Genomic DNA, 22,453 nt, shown 5'->3' with positions numbered 1-22,453 from the left:
GGAGATGCTTCGGCATTAAATTTCCCGTAAAACAGAACAAAAGACACAGTCTCTGGCTCTTCTGCTTCTTCCCTTGGCTTAACAAATGCTTATGAAGAAGGCGGCAACACGTGGCTTGTTCCCACCTTACTGTGCGCTATCACAGATTCTGCTTTGTGCCTTTCAAGAACAAATAACCAATGAACTAAATTGCAGAACTGTACGGCACTAATGAACGTATTCACCCGTATGGAAAGGAGCACGCGTGGAATAGGCTGCGGCAGACTGAAGGTGCCTACAGGAGACACTGCAGTGCAGCAAGACCCACCCGTTGCAGGAGATGCACCGTACTGCGGACACCGTCACGGATTCACGGCGTTCACACAGATCATTTTTCAGCCACGTATTCCTTGGTGAAACTGCATCCTAGCAAAACTTCTCTGCAGCAAGGAGAGCACTGAAAATAGGCAAATAAGCAGAAAGCTGCACTCATGTTTGTTTTCATGATGGTGACATCACTACAGTGAACTATGACGTAATTAGTAAAAAATGCAATATATAAAAATGAAGTAAAAGGCATTTTTACTTCAATAAGTACAATTGTTATTGAAAAAATAGCTAGAAAAAAATCACTCCCATTGCTAGTAAAAAGGCGGGAAGCCACACAGGATGTTTCATAAAAATATAAATGAGGAGAGTGATAAAACTCTACCCGGGAGTTAAATACAGACTATATTATGTCTTTGGTTTACTTTTCCCCTTATTTCCTCTCCTCCTCCCCTTAAACTTGTGATGGACTTATATCCTTTTGGTTAGTAATAGTGAATTTATTTAAAGGATTTGCCTGAAAACAATATTTGTGCCATATGCGAAAAGGATTAGAAATGCCTTTTTGCAGAAAGCGTGTCCAAGAACACAGGGAACCCACTCCTGAAGCCCACCCACGTGCTGTACCGCTTTGCTCATCCCAAAGGAATGATGCTATCAGAGAGTCCATAAATTAATCTGGGTTACAAATAACGGAAGAGAAAGCAGTGTGACCCAGAAAGAATTCTGGATGATTAGTAAAACTGCGCTATTTTCTGTAATCCTACCACCAGCTGTGTGTTTGGAACCCGTGCCTCTCCCAGCACCTTGCAGGTTCACAAAATTAATGAGATAATTCTACTTATGACTCAGAGATTTCCGTGGAGGGCCATTTGTCTCCCCGAGCACAGAGCCGAGCAGGATGGAGAGAGGTAATTACAGAAGTCATGAGGCACCCGAAGGTAGAGACGAAGTGAGCAGAATGATGGCGAGCAGAGGCAGTACTCGCTTTTACAACCGCAAATTATTAAATATTTTCATTAGGGGGAAAATTATCATCAGGGCCAGTTAAAAATTTTGAATAAAGGGCTCTATCAAAATAGTTATACTGAATTTTATCAAAATAGCAGTTTAATTTAACAGGTTTGTATCTTTCTAACTATATACATCCAAACAATCTGTGTAACTTCATTTCTGTCAGCACTGTTGCTGGATCCCGGTTTTTCGCTTTGGGAGCTATTCTCTGGTCTCTGCTGACCCCTTGTGGTTTCTAACTCCGACGAGAAATTATTTTTTCAAGCTCAACGTTACGTTAAACGGATATTTCCTTCAGATAAAGGCAATAAGAGAATCCTACAGGACAATGCAACAGTTTAATGTACCATACAGCATCTCAACACAGCTGCCTCTTTTGGGGGGTTTATAATCACATTCCTTCTTTTTTTTTTTTTTTTTTTTTTTTTTTTACACTTTTTTGTGTTGCTGTATAGAAGTTAAAACTGTATAAAGCACTTGAATACATGATTTCTAAAAAATTCCCAAATTTCTCAGGTACGAGATTAAGGTAGCCACATCCCCTAGAAAATGTAGATAATGAAGTCAAATGACTATGAAATACAGTAATTCAAAAAGGGATGTATTTATCCCAAGAACAGGAGTTTCAGGGGATATTGCGCGGGACAACGGATGTCTGGCCGTGAGCAGTGAAATCTAGAGAGGGAAGAATTTCCAGTTTCCCGTTTGGCACTGTCAACATGTTTAATCTGTTTAATAATCCTGTGGCCACCTGAGTCTACTTTGTTTTCCGCCTTTATTGCCAAATGCGCTATCCTCTGCAACACAGCAGTGTCTAACTAGATGAAATGTAATTAAAGAGGCTGCCTAGGAATAATATTCAAGAATTCTTGCAGAAATATCCTGTGGTAGTGGTAATAAAAAACCCAAACAACAAATACGATGCTAGAACAGCAAATCCCAAAGTGTCCAAAAAAATATTGCTTTTCTATATGCTCCTTCATTTTTTAATTAAGCAAATCACTACAAATTTTCAATAATAAATAACTTAGAGTGTAGAATTTGCTTTTAAGTATAAAACTCATTTCAGCATGGGCAAAAAATAATAAAATTCTGTTCTAAAATAATCTTTAAGGACTTCAGGTCTACTGGATCTTAGTGCAATCCCTGCAATCAACCATCACGGCCATGAAACACTGCAGACCAGGACTGTTTTTAAAACCTTGGGATTCTGTATCCAAGTCCTACCACATCAGGGAACTACTTAACGCGCGCGCACACGCGCACACACACACACAAAGATGAAGGTGTCTTCTGCATGATGTTGTGAAAATAATCTATTTAAATATATTTGCTCGTGGAACGAAAGCAGCGTAAATGCCTGATTGTGATCCTTCCCAGTATCTGAGAATTTCCTAAGGAAGTACTGATGCTGTTTGACCCTGCTCACACTATTGTCAAGTTTGCTACGATATTATAAAACCATTTTGGTACATTTTACTGCTTCCTAGCTCTGAAGCGTTACACTGTCCTCAGGAACACAGCCTTCCTTCTTCATCTGCTCCTGCTGTTTCCTTTCAATTCCAACGTTGTGAATTGGGGAGCACAACCTCCCCGGCGGTCCCACATAAACTCATTACTTACAACATTATTTCCAACGACACGCTAACGTCAGTGGCGATTAGCTTGCAGAACGCAGCGTGCAGTGATGCTTCTGAGCTTAGGTTAGCGCTGCTAAGTCGCTGTCAGCAGCAAGCAGAACGGGGCTTTCTAATAATTTACAGAGAAAAGACAGACAATAAACAAGGAAGCGTTTTTTCCACAAAAAAAAAAAAAAAAAAAGGACTTCCAGAGTTTCCTCTTCGCATCAGAGCAGAGTGCCAACTTGCTCTGTCGGAATTCACGTTTATTGTTCACAAGGACTAAGCATGAACTTCGCCTCTGAAGCAGCAGCTGTAGGAAACCTTCAGCTCTTTTTTTAGGTGGACTCCTATGATGAGAACACGAACTGACCGAGGCCTTTTGTCAGTATGTACCAGTGCATCTCGAGGACTGGATTTTACAATGAAGTGACAACATGATGTTAGACATAACTTCACATTTATCCCAGATGCGGTTTTTCAGGGTAGCTTTTGCTCCGGTTTAAAATACATTTGAATAGAGAAACTTGCAACTTCCCTGCATTAAACAAGTTTCATCAATGAAACCACCAGGCGATTTTATTTTCAAATACAAAGAGGAATAAAGGACTGAGGAAGGGTAGTTCTCTCCTGTACAGGCTTTTCTGAGATAAAGATACCAGATAAAGAATCAAGGTTAAATAAAAATAAGTTACTGATTACATGACAAACGATTACTGCATTTGGAAATATCTGGCAATGACAAATGTCTTATTCTTTGTCTTTCTGGTTCAGTATTAAAACGTTTGGTAAATTCATGCATTAATAACATAAACAGTTCTTCAAAAATAAAATCTGATCTTAAAATTACATATTTTAAGTTTTGAGCTATATAAAACGTAAACTGCTCTAGGTCAACTTGAATTGTAAAAATACTATTTGAAGATGATAATGGCTTCAATAACCTTAGATTCTTAAAACAGGTCATAGCACAGGAGCTTCGAATTTTAATTTAAATCGTAACTTAACCAATGTATGAAACTGAAAGTGGGATTCGTGTCAGTAACCTTTGCCCAAATAGAGCAAGCCAAGCTGTTAAGAGATACATGCAAACAAAGTCCACACATGTATGTTCTTAATGCAGATATGTATCTCATATGGCAATAATTCAGTGATGCGGTGACGAGTAAAAGAAGTAAAATGGGAAGTAAACAGGTGAATTGGTACTTCTGGTATCATTGTGTACATGGGTCATATCTCTTATGATATAGTATACTCCAGCTAACATATAGCAATATATGTAGCATATTATATCATAAAACATGCAGGTTGTATTATGTAAATTTATCTGTTTAAATATACAGTGAGCATGAGCATTCTTTGATCTGTGGCAGTTACTTAAAGTTCCATGAGTGTCTTTCAAATTAAAGATGCACCATTTTCCATTTTCCAGGAGAAGGCGGCATTCATTTAACTAATTCCTTCAACAGGAAAGGCACCCTGCATCTGCTGAGGTTTTACGACCCCTTTTTTGTAAGCAAACTTCTAATCTGGGGAGCACTTTGTGCCAAATCATGGAAGATTCATACTTTTTTTTTTTTTTTTAATCCACTAGAAAAGCTTAAACTGGGGAAAAAACAAGTGCATCCTTAAAACATGGTGAGAATGAAACTGAATTTAAACTTCAAGCACTGGTAGGGAGGGTTGTGTGAAGAGATAGGTGTAGGAGAACACCAAGGAGAAAACTACCTTGAAGAAGTGGATATTTACATGACAGTCCTGGAAGAGACAGGAAAGGGAGAAACACTGCTTCGTTAGTAAAGGGCTGGCAAAGCAAAGCAACAACAATTAGTAGCAGAAGTAAACAAATAAAGACACAGCAGCGAGAATACAGAAATGGACACGTCTGTTTTGCGCAGAAAAAAAAAAAAATCACGAAAAAGAAATCGTGGTGTTGACGACCGCAGCAGTACGGAGCACGGCACAGCACAGCACAACGCAGGACAGGTCTTCACTCCACTGCGCTCCAGCGTTCACCAACACCTTGGTCATATGTACGCTTCATGCATGAAACATTCCTAATGGCATTAAACCGCTGCAATGCATACAGCTAAATGTACGTACAGATGTGCGTAGTCTGCGCTCTTAACAACTAACGAGCACTGTAGAGGGGTGACAGCAAAAAAAGTGTTTTGGGTTTTTTTTGCCTTGTTTTGAGACAAACACTTAAACTTTATGTAAGAGGGAAGAAATCCCTGTCATCAGTATGATTTTCTACGTACATTCTTCACCTTAAATCACAGCACAGAGACTGAGAAAAGCCTTACAGAAATCACAAGCTGATACGAACTGAGACCAGAGATGTATGTCAGCTGGTAAGGAAATGTCAAGTTCTCTAGTTTCAGCTATGGTGTGTGGATGGGAAACCTCCAGATAACTGCATATGGGAATTCCCCATGCCAAACTATAGCATAGAACAGATGGAGACATCTAACAGCATCTCTATAATGCTGCAAACTATTCTCTAATGATTAAATATGCACAATTTAAAAACAGGAATGAGTGCCACGGCCAAAAAAAATCAGCTCTTCTTTTTATATCTCCATATACATAACGAGTGCGGATTGATGTGCCAGCGATATTTTGGCTGGTCATGATTTCAGTGCAGCTTAGTGTCAGTTTCCTGAAAAGCAAATTTAATCTTTTCTTTTACAATCAGAAGTGTCAGCAACGCTATTTCTCTTTTCCATGTCACCTCTGCTGAACAGCCTGCCGTTACAGTTATTGCTTCAAAATGGGAACGTGTACTGGTTATATACAGATATAGTAGGGATTGTATCTTTTATTAATTTCCAAAAAAAAAAAAAAAAGAGTAAAGTAACTGCAGTGTAACAGCTCTGGGGCAAAAACATTGCGTTCCTTCAAAGACTTAAAAGAAACATTTCCTTCACAGCCCTTACAGGACTTTACACAGAGACCAGAAGAACTTAACTGACAAATTAACAAAATCGTAAGATCCTCTACAGGTTTTTTTTTGAATGAAAACATCACATTTAATTAGAAAACTCATTGGGTCCTTAAGAAGCTGCTGGAACAGTCCCGGGGGTCTTCTGCTAAGGCCTCGGCTATGCAACTGCAGCAAATTTACCCAGCCTCCAGCCCAGAATTAGAACTGCTCTAGGATGTCCTGGCATTGATTAAAGGAAAGAAAAAAAATGTCCTTTTGACCTAAAACTGTTGTGAATATCAGAAAAATGCCAAATTAATGCAGAAAGCACTGTCCTCCTCCTCCTTTCCAATAAAGCAGCCAGAAACTGCCTGAAAAAAACAGAAACCTAAAGGGAGTGTTAAAGATCTCAGAAATGCAGTGCTCGCAGCGAAACAAACGGAAACGACGCACGGATGTTTGGAAAGGGAAGGACAAATACATGAAAGAGGTTTCTTCAGCGTTAGACTGCGACACCCCTGAAGCACCCAGAAAGCTTTCATTGTGCCCTGAAATCTGCGGGCTTTTTCACACGCGTTTATCAGCAGCTGTACCACCACAAAGGGAGCCCTCCGCGTGCAGATAAACATCAGCTCTGTATGCAACGGGTACATATACAGACTGAGACAGGTTACTTCTTCATAAATTCATGTCTGCACAAGGTTTGGTCAAACTAAATGTTGTCCTGTGTGCTGGAGGACTTTAGGAGCACATCAGACGCAGAAATATCTACAGCTCCTGCGTCACTGGAGAGGTTCTGGGTATTTATAACCAAGCCTGATGGCCAAGCACCACATCGTCCCCGTTCTTATATTTAAAACGGTAAGGCATTTTGAAAGACATTTTCTTTAGGATGATAATAATAGTTATGTTTAGAAGCACTGAGATGTCACCAAAATGGCACCACTGACTGTACACTTCTAATTTCCAGATACAACATTTACCCCATTCTGAACTGTTTTCCTCTCTCCTCGTGTTTCGATCTGCTCAGTCTGCAAAAGGACACTACAGGTCCAGCTTCTGCGCAGCCTTCTTCAGCCATTCCGCTGGCGTGAAGCCACTGAAAACGTTAACTCGTGCAACGACAATGTGAGCACAGCCGAAACACCAGTGCGGGGTGCCCAGTCCCACCAGCTCCCGTCCACGGGAAACATGGCAAAGCCGCGTGACCTCGCGTCTCGGCAGCAAGAAGAGCCCATCAGGCAAGTGGGCGATAACAAATAAGAGCGGTGCCTGGATGGTTCAGTTAGTCCCTGGGTCAGTCCCCAAAAGGGGGGACTGGAAATAGAGCACACTACCAGTATGGTCACCTCCCCCGGTACGCTGCCTTCTGGCTACTCACTGGTTTACGGACCTGGCCCACGATGTCAAGTAGTAGATGAAAATGGTACCTGCTTCTCCTAACACCAATTGGGAATCATTTTGCAGAAAAAGTACTTATCGGAATAACTTCATTTTATTGTGGAGTGATTTTATTGTTATTAACTCCATTAAATGGAATGGTACAAAACTAGCAGCCACGAAAAGCCACTCGCACCTGACATCCCAGCTGACATCTCTAAGAGGAACGCAGTCCCATGCCAGCGGTACACACAGCGGTAGATGCGGGTGTATGTCCCCAAGGAAGCACCTCCCACGGTCCACCAGAATGGTCCCGCACGGTCCCCATGGTGGGGACAGTAGTCTGAGCTCTCTCTCAGAAACTAAGGGAACGATTTTGTTCTACTGAAAGCAACACACACTAGAGAAAACAGTCAGAACAAAAGAAAATGCCTGACATCTCAAGAGGAGGACCGTTACGTATCTTCCCCACGGATGCCTTAAAATGAAGATTATATGAGCAGTAAGCTACTCCCTCGTAACAACTCACTTGGATCGCTTCAATTACTGCAGCTGACTATAGTGACTGATTGCTCCCATCGCTTAATATACCTTGTACTCGGTACATGTATCCATGTGTAAGGGTTATAGCTACTCTGTTCTTTTTTAATTAAAAAAATTAAATTGATATGGACCACAACAACTGCTTTATTTTTAATAACATTTTCTGTGATGGTGACGTGGAAAGAAGGGGGCAGACAGAATAATTAACCAGCCTACTTTTAAACCAGAATTATTCTATTATTATTCTAAGGTCATATTTAAGTATCAAGAAGTGCTTTACCAAGCAGCAAATTACAGGAAACAGGGCTTGACAAAATTGAAATAACTTCCTACAATAGAAGTTTAAGAGTATGCACAATTTTTTTCCCCAAATAAAATAAAAAGAACAATGCCCCAAATGGCAAAAACATATTACTGCTCAAACCATAACCAGGTATTAAAAAGACAATAAGGTTACATTATTTCAATATTCTGCTTCTTTCTTTGACTAGCAAAATACTGTAACAGGAAAATAAGTATGTAACAAATAGTAGATATTGCCGTTGAAAGACTTGCTAGTTTGGGTCCCTGGAGCCACTTGGGACTGTTGGGAGTTCCCATGGCAACCTCAGCACCGACAATTACGGAGCAGCTACAATTATTCTGAATATGCCTGTTGAGAACGGAGTTTCTTTTTGAGACGGCCACAAATAATGCCATTCCGGAGAGAAAATTCACAACCAAAGGTTAAAACCAAATGAAAAACAGTGACAGATTTTATCCTGCCTCCACTTCCTACAGGAGTGTATTTTTATCTCTAAATATTAATAATGATGTATCATCTGTAAATCACTGAAGACAGATTTGTTCATACTGCTAAATGAGCAGATAATCGATTCGTAAGTTTTAGTGACAGGTGAGATCCAGAAAATATGTAGCTTGATTAAAATTTCTTCTATAGAAAATACTGCCCTGCACCTATGCATAATTTCTATATGCTGTACAACTTCATATAGATAATACATAGAGAGTATATAAAAAGAAAACTCCTTGTAGTAAAGTCTATAAATACTCAGCCAGGTCACTGCATGATTCCATTAATGAAACCAGTGTCCTTCTCAACTCTTCTCCTCCTTCTCCAGTTTGGTCCAGTGGTTGGATAGGCACTGAAACCACTGGGCACAAGGCAGGTGTTGATTTTTCAACTGCTTTAGATCCAGCAGAATGGGCCACGAGGAAACTTTCTCGTGACAAATAGTTTTTACTCTTCAATTACAATTGTAAGTGACGAGAATGTTTGAATCTATTATTTTTTTTACTTATTTATAATCTCGTATAGCTATTTTATGGTAGATTTACACTGAAAAAATGACTTAAAGAATCTGCGCCAGAAGGTCCAGTAAGTAAAGCACCATACCAACGAGACTGGTGTGACTAATAACCACATTTAAATAAAAGTCTGGGTTGTTAAAGTGGAGCTAGAAGGATGTGATAGGATTGTGTAAACAGTTGGAAATCAATGAGAGCCTGAGGCCAAATCTTAAAAGATGTCTGCTGAGCTACAGACGCAGGCAGGTATTTTAAAAATTCTCACTGATTTAATAGGGAGGTAGCTCCTAAGTGCTCTTGAAGATTCTGCTAAGCATATTTCTAAACTTCAGTCAAAAGGTCAAAGTCAGTTTGAAGAATGTCTTAGAGTTTTGGTTTTTTTTAAGACGAGAAATTGGTTTTGGAAATTTCACATCTGCTGGTTCTCTGTTCTTCTATAACCTGAAAATACCCTTATTCTTTCTTAATACAAAGCAACGAAATTCTCATCCTAAAGTTTCCCTATTCTTGCATAGCTTAGGTTTGTATATAGCTCCTTACCCTGAAGACCACCATTATTCATTCGAAGTAGTTGACATTCGTAACGCAGTACTTTTGTAGAAACTGTTGTAATTTTGTACTCAAAATGAAATCAGCGCAGCTTGGCTATCAATCACACTGCCACATATCGAAAAGCAGACCGAGCACCTCAAATGTAGACTTGATTAGCACACACTCTGAAGTTCCTCTTTTCTATAAACTGATGAACAAGAAGACAGCCCAGTGTGACCTCTCGCTCTATCTGTGTTCTTAATCTCCCTGACAGAGACGCAGTCCCCTCGGAAAACGGCAGTCAAGACCTGCAACCTTGTCTGTGTAAGGTTTTGAAGCTGATTTCAGAACAGTGGAAATACTTATTTAGATGATGTCATGAAATCACAAATAGCAGCATATTTCTCAGTGCTATCTACTTGTTCCTTAGTGTGGGGTACCTAAAATAAAATGACTATGTGAGCCAAGATATAAATGATAAGAAAAGTAACATAAAAGATGATCAGAGTCAGCACCACTTATGTACCGTACCAGAATAGCTAATAAGTTAAATACCACCATTCAGACATCTGTGCTGTTAATTTTTATCTATCACAGTAATTCCCCTTGAAACCGAGTAAGAACATTACTGGGAGGGTGCTGCTCCCCTCTGTTCCTTCTCAGTGCTAAACTTTGAGAGAGAGTAAGAGGTTGACCCTAAATCCTTCTACCATGTACTACTGCACTATACCAGCCTTGCTCTAGTTATAATTACACATTTCGTTCAGGTACCAATATTCCCATAGATGGTCACCAAGTTTTAAAACTGCTCATTATGCAACTCTGTAAACGATATTCCTGGAGACACTGTGTTCACTGGAAACCTATTCCCTTTCCTTGATTAATTCAGACCGCTAAAATAGCATCAACCAGGCTACCTCCAGCACAGGGAAAGCCTCAATACCCAGTGCTGAGGCTGAACTAATTAGACTCCGAGACAGACTAATTATTTCTGTGGCAGAGCTGACCCTATGTGAAGCTGCTGTTTCTGGGACCCAGCCCAGTCGCTTTAGAGGATGCAGCCTCCCAGGATTTCTCTACCGCTTCATTGCAGGACACAGATGAACCCTGACCGTCCATTCTGCAACCAATGCACTTACAGCAGGCTTAAGAAAAAACCTGAAGAGATTGCAAATTCAATATGCAAACAAACTGCATATAATAACTTCCATTTTAAAATAGGTAATTTTAGTGACTTGTCTTTGTGCTGTCTCTGTCCTGAGAAAAACCAGGTAGATTTCCATACCTCTATCACCAACATATACGCATACACCCAATTCCAGACTCTGTATATTGCACAGAGAAATGTAAAGGGTGAAAAGAATTACTTTTGACACTACTCTTTCTAGGGAGACTAAAAGGTAAATATGATCTTGAATAGAAAATGACCTACTGCAGCAAAATAAAATCACACTGGTCAGATCACAACTGTAAAGAAAGGAAAATGAAATGGAGATCCAAATACTTCTCAAATGTAAAACAAAAATCATAGTTCATGCTGCAGACAAAAGTATGGTAGCTGATCCAAATGTGTTCAGAAGAAATTCATGCACCTTTTCTTTTTCCTTCTTGAAAGTTGAACATAGGCCGTTTTTCCTCACTTTCTTGGGTTAACCCATCTTTTATAATAACAATGTAGAATTCTGCCTGATGGTGAACATAAAAAATTGCCATTTCAGGTTGAAAGGAACAGGCGTGTTTGTTTATGCACAACAGGTACATTAATTACTTTCCGGATAAACAGCTAGCCTAAAGTCGTAAATGTTCGACCAGAAAAGAGAAAACAATACTGTGGATTGGAATATTTCCAATTCAATATTGCATACGCAGCTGGAAAGAGCAGTCAAGTCAGATGAGCCGAATCCAGTACAGCCATTAACAAAGCACCTCCCTCCCCACACTATACCTTTCCTGTTGCTGGGTTTAATGACCGGAAAGTATTTTGCTGTAATATCGGCCGTAGCTGTCAGAAGAGGAGGCAGAACTGCTGGCTAAGTCTGTTCATTAAGGAACAACTCCTTCGCATGGCCCGGTGCGACCACGCTCGTGACCACCAACCCCTCCAACGTGCACCGCAGAAGGCAGAGCGACTGCAGAAATTACTGCTCTTCATCAGCGGTCCTTTTCTGTACAGAACCAGCAATACCTCTTACCCTTAAAAACTTCCCTACCCATGTTGAAGATACCAGAATTTCGGAAAACAACCTTCTACAAAGATTCTGAGGCTCCAAATAATTAGTAATTAACACTGTAAATATTTTCTTTAAAAAAATCCCACATTTAGTGTGAAACAGTCTAAGTATTAAAATACTGTTGTTTCCAAGAACTTCGTTTGTCAAATATTATTGATACTAGTGGTAACGGTTGGCAGATTTTGCAGCAAGTATTAAAAGACACTGAAATGATTACATATAATTGACATAAAATATTTTAAAATACCAACTTATAAGTGTCATAGCAGAGAAGTTGAACTGTCAGAAAAATGATACCAGTACTGAATTTAATCACTTGGTCCAATCTTCAAGAAACCCAAAGGCACATACTGCTGTCACAGGCTACAGAAATAGTAGTGTTCTAATATAATACTTTTAAACAGGCAATTTCTGTGATGAAGTGAAAAACATATGCCATATATAGTTGCACCCATTTGTGTTTAATCCTCACCTCAAACTTCTGTCGGAGCTCTGCATTTCCATCTTCATCAGCATCTGGAATTGGAACATTGTAATATTCACCTTCTTCTTGATTCAGCAGCTTGTACCTGTGGACCATTTGAGAAAAAATGGTGACTTTACAATTATATTCCTGTTAGATTTAAAATCTGATTTAGTTGTTCGTATGTGGTTTGTATCAATGTCACAGGTATGTAAAAAACTGCTTTCAAAGGTATAAAGCAAACTCAGGAACAGAATACAGTTAACGTAAAATCAATCTTTAATCCCAAACTATGTGCCAAGGCAGTTTAACGGACAAGGAAATTCTTCCCACCCATCCTGTGATACGATGGGAGATACCAACCCTGAAGAACCTTCATCTCCAGTGCTTCTATAGCCCTACACAATTATCTTTGACGAGATGTACTTTTTGTGAAGACATGATGAGTTCTACCCGTAGCTTGGTAGGTAACAGGATGGCATTTTATAAAATCAGTTCCCATGTGCTTTGAATTTGCAGAGCTATATATAACATGATACGCTTAGTAATGAATATATCATATTTGAGATAAAAATAAAATTTGTATCACAAGACTATGTACACAGAATTAAGTTTGCAGCAGCTCCTGGCTCCAGCAGAAGTTTCATGAGCACCACAAAAGAAAAGCATTCCTTTTGTTATCCTTCTTTGTTATACAGAGCCTGTTTCTTAGGTTTAGTTGCATTTTCAGTGAATTTATAGTGCAAGATACAGTGAAAAGCTCCAAAAAAGGTACATTCTATTGAAGAAAAATACTGGTCTTATACTTTTTGTGATATATTCTCTCCTTCTCTCTTTTCAGCAACTTACCATCCACTGGCTGGCATTTTCATCAGCTCTGACACCCCAAATGAGAGAGATCCCATGAAATCATTTCTGGTTGTTCGATCCCAGTCCCAGACCTCTACGGATAACCGTCGATCTTTGTCTGTAGGTTTTAACTTACTAAAAAGGAGAGAAATAGAGGAGTTTTCAACACAACACTGAAATAAATGACTCAATACATATAAAAACATTACATTAAAAGGGGTTAAACTTACAATGTGAACGACTCATTCCAGTCTGGGTTCAGAGTAGAACGGATGGTTTTTGTTTTTTGTTTACTTTCATTCTTAGGATCTGGGATGAGCTTCAGTTTAACATAAGGATCTGAAAGTCCATTGGGATCCATGGGAATTAGGTTTTTTGCTTCTCGCACTGTCAACATAAAACATAGCTAATTTGTATAGGATTAAAAATCATCATTAAGAAAGCAATAAAATGTCAAACTATGGTTACTGAAACACGTTGGAAAATAAAACAAATAAGACATGAAACCCACTTGTCAGACTTGGCATGGAAGAAACTAGCTGTTGTGAGGTTGCACTTAGCAATATTTATAAGAACGGTGGAGAGAAATGACAGAAGAGCAATTCACAAATGACATGCAGCTCCCAGGCAGCTCTTTTCCTGCAGTGGAATGATTAAATGTCCAAATCCATCACTATAAATTGTTAAGTGGGTAGCAAGCCTTCGCACGTTTATTTACTCATCAGTCTTAGGTTATACCACTACAGGACTATCAGCCAAATATTATAAGGGTGATAGCCAGATCACAATAGATTTCAGAAGATAAGTTACTTCGTACAACCCATCACTGGAAGATACCTAACACTGAACTTCCCTCAGATTCACGGTTCATTAGTTGTCAGATGGAATCACTGAAAGCATCACGTCATGACAGTAACCAAAGTAAAAGCGTAGAGAAGACAAGCTTACCTTCAGCTTCACAAAAATGTTAATCTAGCTTCTATTTTTACAATGTCAAAAGAAGACATAAAGTGAGTTAACATATCTCACATTGCTACAGATGCCCAAAGAGAGAGAGACCAGAGTAGACAGCAATCTGCATGGGTGCCGTTCCCCACAAGGCCACATCCCCACGTGGAACAGGGCAGGCAGGCAATGGTGGGCTACCACGGCATTTATCGGGGGTTCGGCAGCTTTTGGGTTTCAGACTGGCTGGACTGGAGCTGTGGGGTTCGTTCAGCAGCTCAGAAGTCACTGCAGGGCAGCAGAGATTTCCAGTGGACGAGCAAAGACAGCACTTCCCTCCCTCCTGCAGAGGACCAGTGTAACACCCGTGTACGGGACACGTAGGGTTTTATCCCGTGTTAACAGCATCAGCTTCTGCCGAACCTCAGAAGAAGAGGTGAATGTTCCTCATGCTGTGAAACCCCGTCCTACCCACACTGGCCAAGCCACGACGAACTGCAGTGATCGAGTTGGGGTGGGGAATTCAGAGCTCACAACTGGGCATCTCCAAACCTACTGGGAGCAGTAATCCTCTGGGCTTGTTTTGGACAGAAAACGGCTTTCACTTGGGAATTTATTTTTGAGATGCATAGTTTAAGATTAGAATTGTTCCTGGAAGGAGAATCACAAGAAGCATTGAGGGTGAGGTGGTTCCTAGGGTACGAAGGAAGGCCGACATCTAAGAGTGAGTCTCCAGAGATGTTATCCCGGATTGACAGTGCCCTGAGCTACTGCTTTCACAGTGTCAGCAGCACAAGGGATTTTTAAATTTATCTGCCCAACTGAAGAAATCTGAAAGGAAATTTAGGAAAAACCAACCCTGAACTCACCTATTATTTCTGGATGGAAAACATTTCCTACAAAAATTGGAACTTTAGAGTTAAAAAAAAAAAAGTAAAAAAAGAGTTGTCAGCAACAGATAGTCACTGCTCACGGCACTCTCCTCCTTTTCCCCCAGATTTAAATGGCATTTTCATATTACAAACAAAAATTACAGACCTCCCCAGGAGTTCAACACGTTATTTCCCAGCATGGAGGGTGAAAGGCATCCAAGCAACACAGGTATTTTGTAATGGTTGTTTACTCTCATTATGTATAGAATAAGAAGAGGACAGTTTTCGGGCAGCAGTCTAATGACATGTAAACGAGCTGAAGTACATCTTTTCAAAACGTCCTTTGTTCTCCCTTTAGAAATGAAGTCAGGGCTGTGGTGGACTGAAAATTGTGCACAAGTGCTGCTGTAAGACAGCAGGAGATGGGCAATCAATGTAAAGCACAGGACAGATAATACTGTGCTTTACTTACGGCCAGCGAAATGAAAGATTGAGGCATTGACAATATTGACAATGCCCCCACTATAACACAGCACTGAAGGTGATTTTTAAAACCATGCGACGGTTCTGTTCCATTTCCCATAGACCAGGTGTATTCACAAGTTGATGTCACTGGCTCTAGGTTGACATTTGCCTTTTACACAATGGAGAGAGCGTTTTGGTGTTCATAATAATTGTGTTCTTCCAAATGACATAACTGCTAAGCAGTGCTTTAGTGCAAATCTACTACTTGGCTATTTGATTCAAGCTGTCCCTTGATTCAAGGGAAATTTTTTTTGGGGGAAAAACAGCCACTGCCACAGAAAACACATAATTTCAAAGAGTTTGACCTGCTCTGTTTATTCAATGAGAGAGTATGAAGTGGGGTAGAACGAGTTGCAAGAGAGAAATACCTGCTGTAACTGGTACCTTATATCCAAAATAGCTGTAGGAAGAAGGTGGAGCACAGGAATGCAGGCTACTTATTTGGAACACGCTAGTTTATTTGTCAAGATAATTCCCATGCAGAACAGATACCCCGATGTAAATTAATTATTGAAATTAGATCATGGCTGGAAAGGAATCACATTAACTTGAACCAACAGTTGATACTGATTAACCTACGTTTCTTAAATTTATGTTTTTAAAATGAGAGACAGAAAATGCTTATGGGCTAACATTTCAAAATAAAATGTATTCACGATTTTACTCAAAATAACTGCACCTGACAACATACACTGTGTTTTAAAGGAACAGAACAGAAACAAGAGTCTTTCTTGCAGAGCATTTCATCTGCAGTTTTCCCCAGTCCCTGTACAAAGCCGACAGGGCTTTGCAATTACGAAATTTCAGGCCAGAGAAACTGTCTCCACTCTCATTTTCTCTGAGTTCACCCTTTGAGGGTCTCCGCACCCAGTGGTCAGCTGGAAAACCACTTCTGTTTTCAATCCATGACACCCTCCCCCCCTTAAGATTTAGCACACTGACAGTGATCTTCACATGCTTCTGAGGAATAACGTCAAGATTAAATTATTTCAGTTAAATATTTACAGTCCCAAAGGGACTAAGAACCATAAAGTAAGCGAAGGACGAAGTGACAGCCTTCAAAGCAACTTGCTCTCTCTCTCATCCTGTCTTTGGGTTTCTTTTGTTTTGGCCTTTTTTTGGGGGGTGGGTGGGGGGGTGGTGTCATCTTCCACATGGCACTTATGCCTGCACTGCCAGCTTTGGCACATGAACTATTACTTCAAAATCCACTTTTTCATTTGTATTTGTACGGTAGTTATGCATAAGTGAGGAGCAGAACTCTCTACATGTTCTGCTGCTTCCCAGAAATATGCACTAAGAAGTCTTTCATTAAAATTCCTCGAACAAAATTGCTTAATTTTAACACAGCGTCCTCGGGCTGATCCTTTCTGTTTAAATTTTGCCTGAAAATGCTCGGTGTGAAACCAAGCAGGGTTTTGAGAAACTGGCCGGGTGGATGCGGCGCCATTCTCTGAGGCTCTGCCGTGCAGAGCTCCCTGGAGAACGCCGGCGCGGATTAGCCTTGATGCCCGCTGCCGAGCCCGGAGAACACCACTGACAGCAGGAGGACGCGGCAGCATGGGTAAGACTACTTCTTTCTTTTGCAGCAAACACAGACAAATAAAAAAGCCCTCTAAATACAAGGAAAAAAAAAATAAAAGAGAAGCTCAGAGATGAACTGGGAAGGAAAGACGCAACATATACTAAATACAGGCTGCCAAAGAAGTCATTATCTCACTCCTCGGTTTAGGATTTCTGGCCCATTTGTACTGTTGTCTGCATAATTAGTACCCTTAGACATCTTTTTTCAACTGAGTTAACACTTATTTTCTTGAGGAAACAGCATGATGATACTTGTACTAAACAGGACTTATAAAGAATTAGCATCCAAGTGGTCCACCTCTTTAAGGGCACCCTATTTTTAACAGCACAGGTCACATTCCTGTAAGACCACTGGCAAGAAGAAGAGATTTCCCCTCCCCACCAAAGGCACAATCTCTTGTGTGTAGTTGAAACAGAAAAAAGTACATGAAAAATAACTCCAAGAAAATCAATCAACTTACTGTGGCTGAACTCTGCTGTAGCTGCAATGACAGCAAGCAACCTCACACTGCTTTATAATTATTAGTTAATTAAACTCAACACTGTGATAGAGATGTTACTCTCAATTTATAGATGGCTGAAATGAGATGCAGTTCAGCATCACTTGGAGTGGAACTTGGACAGAAACCTAGAACACGACTTGCCAGTTTTCTGTCAAAACTATGAAGCATGACAATGACCCCCGTGCACTGAGCAGAGTAGCTGCGACACGTTACATTTCCCACCGTTTTGTCCAGGTCACACTCTTAACGGGGACTGAGGCTGCGCACGGATGAAAAGACAGTGAAGAGAAGCATATATTGAAGTATACATTGAAGTTTCTAACAAATCCAAGCTTGCCCAGGTTTTCCTTCTAAAAAACAGCATTAGCTGTCAACTTTCCATAGGGGAAAAAACTGTACCATTTTCCTCCTCATTGTTACAAAGAAGAGACCATAAATGTTTAGTCAGCAGAAAATGTTGACTATTTGATGGCTGTCCTATGGATGTTCTGTTATGTGCTACTTATAACCCAGCAGTATCTATCCAGAAGCCGTGCCTGACACTGGGACGCCCACTTTTCCAAGAATAGTGGAAAGACACAAGCAAATACAGAGCTGGGTCTTAGGTATTCATTCTTTAAATAAATATCTAAATAAGACAGAGTGGGCTGGCAGAGAACAACTGACATTTTACGCCAAGAGAAGAAATTCAGGCAGAATTTTGAGGAATTCAGAGCGCTGACGACAGAACCAGAACTTTTCCCATGAGATTGCACAGGTCAGAAGTTGCAATCCATATGCAGTTATGGATTTATAACTTCTTGCGATACAAGCAAATAAATTTAGTCCCAGGAATGAGTAAGTAGATGTTTCTGTCCCTCTAACAAAGCTGAATTATGGGCAGCGTGAGTTTACTCAGTTCCTTTTCAAGTGAGTCACAGCTACCTTTTTCCTGAATTCCCAAATGTTGATAATAAAACAGTTTACTAATCACAGCGACCATTTCTTGCCGATCTTTTACTCCCTACAGGCAACTTAGATGAGCAGAAATCTCTCAACTGCATGCAAATAGCTGCTTTTAGAAGAGGCTTCGAGCCTCAAATGCTCTGGCCTGACAGAAAGGAAAGGGAGACCTTTGTCAGCCCCAATACATCATGAAGTTTCTGTCTTCCCACAATAAAGCATCAGTAAATTATTCCATAATGCTCAGTCCCTCCTGAAGAAGACTGTGGTGCGGATTCCCATGACCTGCCCAGGTTACAGACGACTCCAGAAAGCGACGGAGGACCTTGTTTTCCCAGCCAAGGAACACTCTCCCCAGTACCCGACTGCACTCCCCTTAAGTGCAGTTTAACGGATTTACCTATTACTGAAAATAGCCTTTCTTCCAAGTTCTGTACTTGCACTCTCTGCATGCCCAATCCAAAGCTGCTCGGCTTTCACTGAAGATTTATTGTAAGATTTTATGAAGACTCTGACTGAACGTTTGCTTTCTGGAGCTGGTTGTGACGTGCCTGTACAACTGGCTCCAAAAAAAATCGTGCATTTCAGACAATTTCCAATGCCTATACAGTTTTTGGACACTAAAAGGGCTTTCTGACATGAGACTTTATTCCAGAATTACACCTCTGCCCAATGAAAATTCCTTTTCATACCCCTCCTGAGGCCATGCCTACTCATCACACCCCTTCTCCCGACTCCTGAAAGACAGCATCCCAACGAATGTCAGCTATTGGAACGCCTGCGCCGCACAGGAGACTTACACACAACTAACAGATGATTAATTTCCTTCCTAGAACGAGATGAAAATGAACCAATGTTGCACAACCCTTTATTCCCCTGTATTTATTAAGACACAGCCTCTCCCACTAACCAAAAATGTACCATCATCCCTAATGCTACTTACTAAGTACTTGTGCCTGCAATAGGTTCTCCGGCTTCAATTTCAACTGGAAATCTCATCGGAGCAACTGTATTTTACTTGTAAAAGCAGATTACCTTCATAAAAATTGCGATTATAAAAAATACGTACCACTGGGTAAGACAGCTACTTAATAAAACATAAGTCTTAACACAAGATGTATCAAATCATCTGAAAAAGGGATTCAGACTATTAAATTTCTAATTCTTATCTGTTTCTATTCTGACATATCTATGCAGCATTGCAGTTAAATTTGTTATACGCACGCAGATGGCCATTTACGAAAAACTAATGTTTCTTCTAAATACTACGCATTGCTTATTTCTTCATGGTAAAGTGAATTCCGTGAAGGAAAGGGGGAGCACTCAGTCGCTCGGGGTTTGGCGTGTGCTAAAGGCACAGCTCCTTCTGCAAAGAAGGCAGCAGCCCTGCAGATTCTGGGAATGCCAGAGAAGAGAGAAGATATTAGTGGGATAAAACATGTGACTTGCATTCGTTGAGGCATTAAGAATGCCTCCCACATGCAAGTAATTATTTGGGATCACTTTATAGGTATTTGGTACTGAAAGCCGGTCAAATAGCCGGAATATTCATATGTGGTCCCTTTTAAAATTAGTTGCAGAATATCACGAAATTAATGCTAACAAAACCAGACACTAACGCTGACCCAGACAATCATAAATAAAATTATTAGAGTGTGCGTGTGGTGGGGTCTTTTAAGGAAACCATTTTTATGAGACTCTCGAAACGTGCCAAAATTCTCCAGTTTGTCTCTCCAGCTTGTTTGGGCAGAGGCTCCAGACCCGGCTGCCCGCAGCACGCAGCGTGCCACGACATTAATATGCAGTGCCATAGGGTGGCTCAGCATTCGCACATCCATAAATCATTTGAAAAACATACGGCGGAGAGCGCAGAGCTCCTGGGGAGGTTATTGTTGGAGAGCCTGTTACGCGCTCCCAACCTCTGCAGAGATCACCGCCCGCTTTCCTCCTCCTTTAAATCACCGGAGCATCACTGAAGAATAAAACCAGATTTTCTGTATTCTTTCAGCTAATGAAAATAGATTTAAACCCCCTGGAAACTCTAGACTGTGTGTATATATGTATTTTAATAACATTTATGTAACAGCAGGGTGCATTAGCTGACAGCGAGTCGGTAACACCCTGCCTCTAAATCGGTGCCTGTGTCGGCAGGGCAGTTCTTTATCGTCAGCTGCTGTCAAATCCAGCTCCCAGCAACTGATAGGTCACAGTTGAGGATCCCAATAATGTGGCAGCTTTTTATATGTCAGTGCACCAGATGGGGTTATTTTCTCACAAAGGTTATTGTTTACTCACTATAAAAATAATTCAAAAATAAAATAAATCAAAACTGTGAGTCAGCCGCCTACAAACTCACTCAGAAGAGCCCCAAATTATAAGGTGGGTCAACAAGTAAACGTAAGAGTGACAAAACTTTTAACATGCATCAGGAGGAAGAAAATTCAGTGCAAAAAGCATAGATTAAGAATAGCAAAACCTGCTTTACTATGCATTAAAGCGGAGTCTTCAAGTCAGTCCAACCTATGAAAGGGTCATAAATTCGGTGATTTCAGAAAAAAACAATTTAAGACAGTTCCTATAAAAAGCAAACTACCAAGCTGATGTACTGCAAGTGCAATAAATTATTAATAAGCAAGGCAACTCTCAAGCTAGTAGCTATAAAACAAACCATCGCTATTTAAGAGTTGCAACACAAATGAGCACTGAACGTGGCATATTGACCAGCGCTGGGGAGATGGCAAGGTTTTGGCGAAGTATACCGGTACAAAATTCCCACTTATTTGTGAAAAAGTGTTGCAGACCCTCTAGCATTCACACAGAAAAGGCTGTACGTTTACCTTTAAACACCCAGACTGAAGATGCGACCTAGTAAACCAGAATTAAGTATGTTTACATATAGGACTGCATCATTCCTACCATTAGTTCATTACAAAACCTGCCAAAGTACTGAGATATTTTAGATAATCTGCCTGAACCACTGGCCAACTCCATCTGGCAGCGCGCTGCCTTGCCTCTTTCCGAGTATTCACTGGGAAAAAAACCCCATTCCTATTTACAATATTTTATCAAGAAAACAGTTAGTAAGAAACCGTGTACCAGGGCCTTTTTTGGAAACAAACTTTTTTGGAGTACTGCATCCAGCTCTGGAGTCCTCAATGTAAGAAAGACATGGACCTGTTGGAGTGTGTCCAGAGGAGAGCCACGAGGATGATCCGAGGGCTGGAGCACCTCTCCTGTGAGGAGAGGCTGAGAGAGTTGGGGGTGTTCAGCCTGGAGAAGAGAAGGCTCCGGGGAGATCTTATTGCGGCCTTCCAGTGCCTAAAGGGGCTACAGGGGAGCTGGGGAGGGACTTTTTACTGGGGCATGGAGTGACAGGACGAGGGGGAATGGCTTTAAACTGGAAAGAGGGCAGGTTTAGATTAAACATTAGGAAGAAGTTTTTCCCTGTGAGGGTGGTGAGGCACTGGAACAGGTTGCCCAGAGAGGTTGTTGCGGCCCCATCCCTGGAGGTGTTCAAGGCCAGGCGGGATGTGGCCTTGGGCAACCTGGGCTGGTGGGAGCTGTCCCTGCCCATGGCAGGGGGGTTGGAACTCGATGGTCTTCAAGGTGGTTTCCAAGCTAAACCATTCTATGATTCTGTGATTCTATGAAACAAAGGCCACCCCAAAACCCTCACAGTAGTAATACAGACATAAAGAGAAATTGCAATGTACTGAAGGGTGTCCCCCAAAGGAGCGTATTGCGTGGCCGTCACCACATGTGCCGCGTCCGCGCTGGGTCGCCTAAACTGGACCCGGGACAGCCGAGCTGCCCCGCAAAGGTGTTGCGAGATGCCGACCAGAGCGGCACATCTCCATTCAGCAGCACAAATGTTTTGCATGCAATCAAGGCTGCTACGAAAGAATCAGCAGG

At 40.9% G+C, this 22,453-nt stretch overlaps 1 protein-coding gene across 1 annotated transcript in view; it reads right to left on the bottom strand.

The window, feature by feature from the left end:
• Positions 1–22,453, bottom strand: part of PRKCA (protein kinase C, alpha) — a 133,173-nt gene that overhangs the window by 27,439 nt on the left and 83,281 nt on the right. Inside the window, exons 5-7 of the mRNA XM_009894802.1 lie at positions 13,401–13,557; positions 13,171–13,305; positions 12,331–12,427 (exon numbers count right to left, since the gene is read on the bottom strand). Of these exons, the coding sequence (XP_009893104.1) occupies positions 12,331–12,427; positions 13,171–13,305; positions 13,401–13,557 (389 nt within the window). The remainder of the gene's footprint in view (positions 1–12,330; positions 12,428–13,170; positions 13,306–13,400; positions 13,558–22,453) is intronic.

Source organism: Charadrius vociferus, unplaced genomic scaffold (genome assembly GCF_000708025.1).
Source record: "Charadrius vociferus isolate BGI_N301 unplaced genomic scaffold, ASM70802v2 scaffold321, whole genome shotgun sequence".
Classification (NCBI taxonomy): Eukaryota; Metazoa; Chordata; class Aves; order Charadriiformes; family Charadriidae; genus Charadrius; species Charadrius vociferus.
Note: the sequence above shows the minus strand (reverse complement) of the source record. Positions and strands in the feature narration are given on the sequence as shown.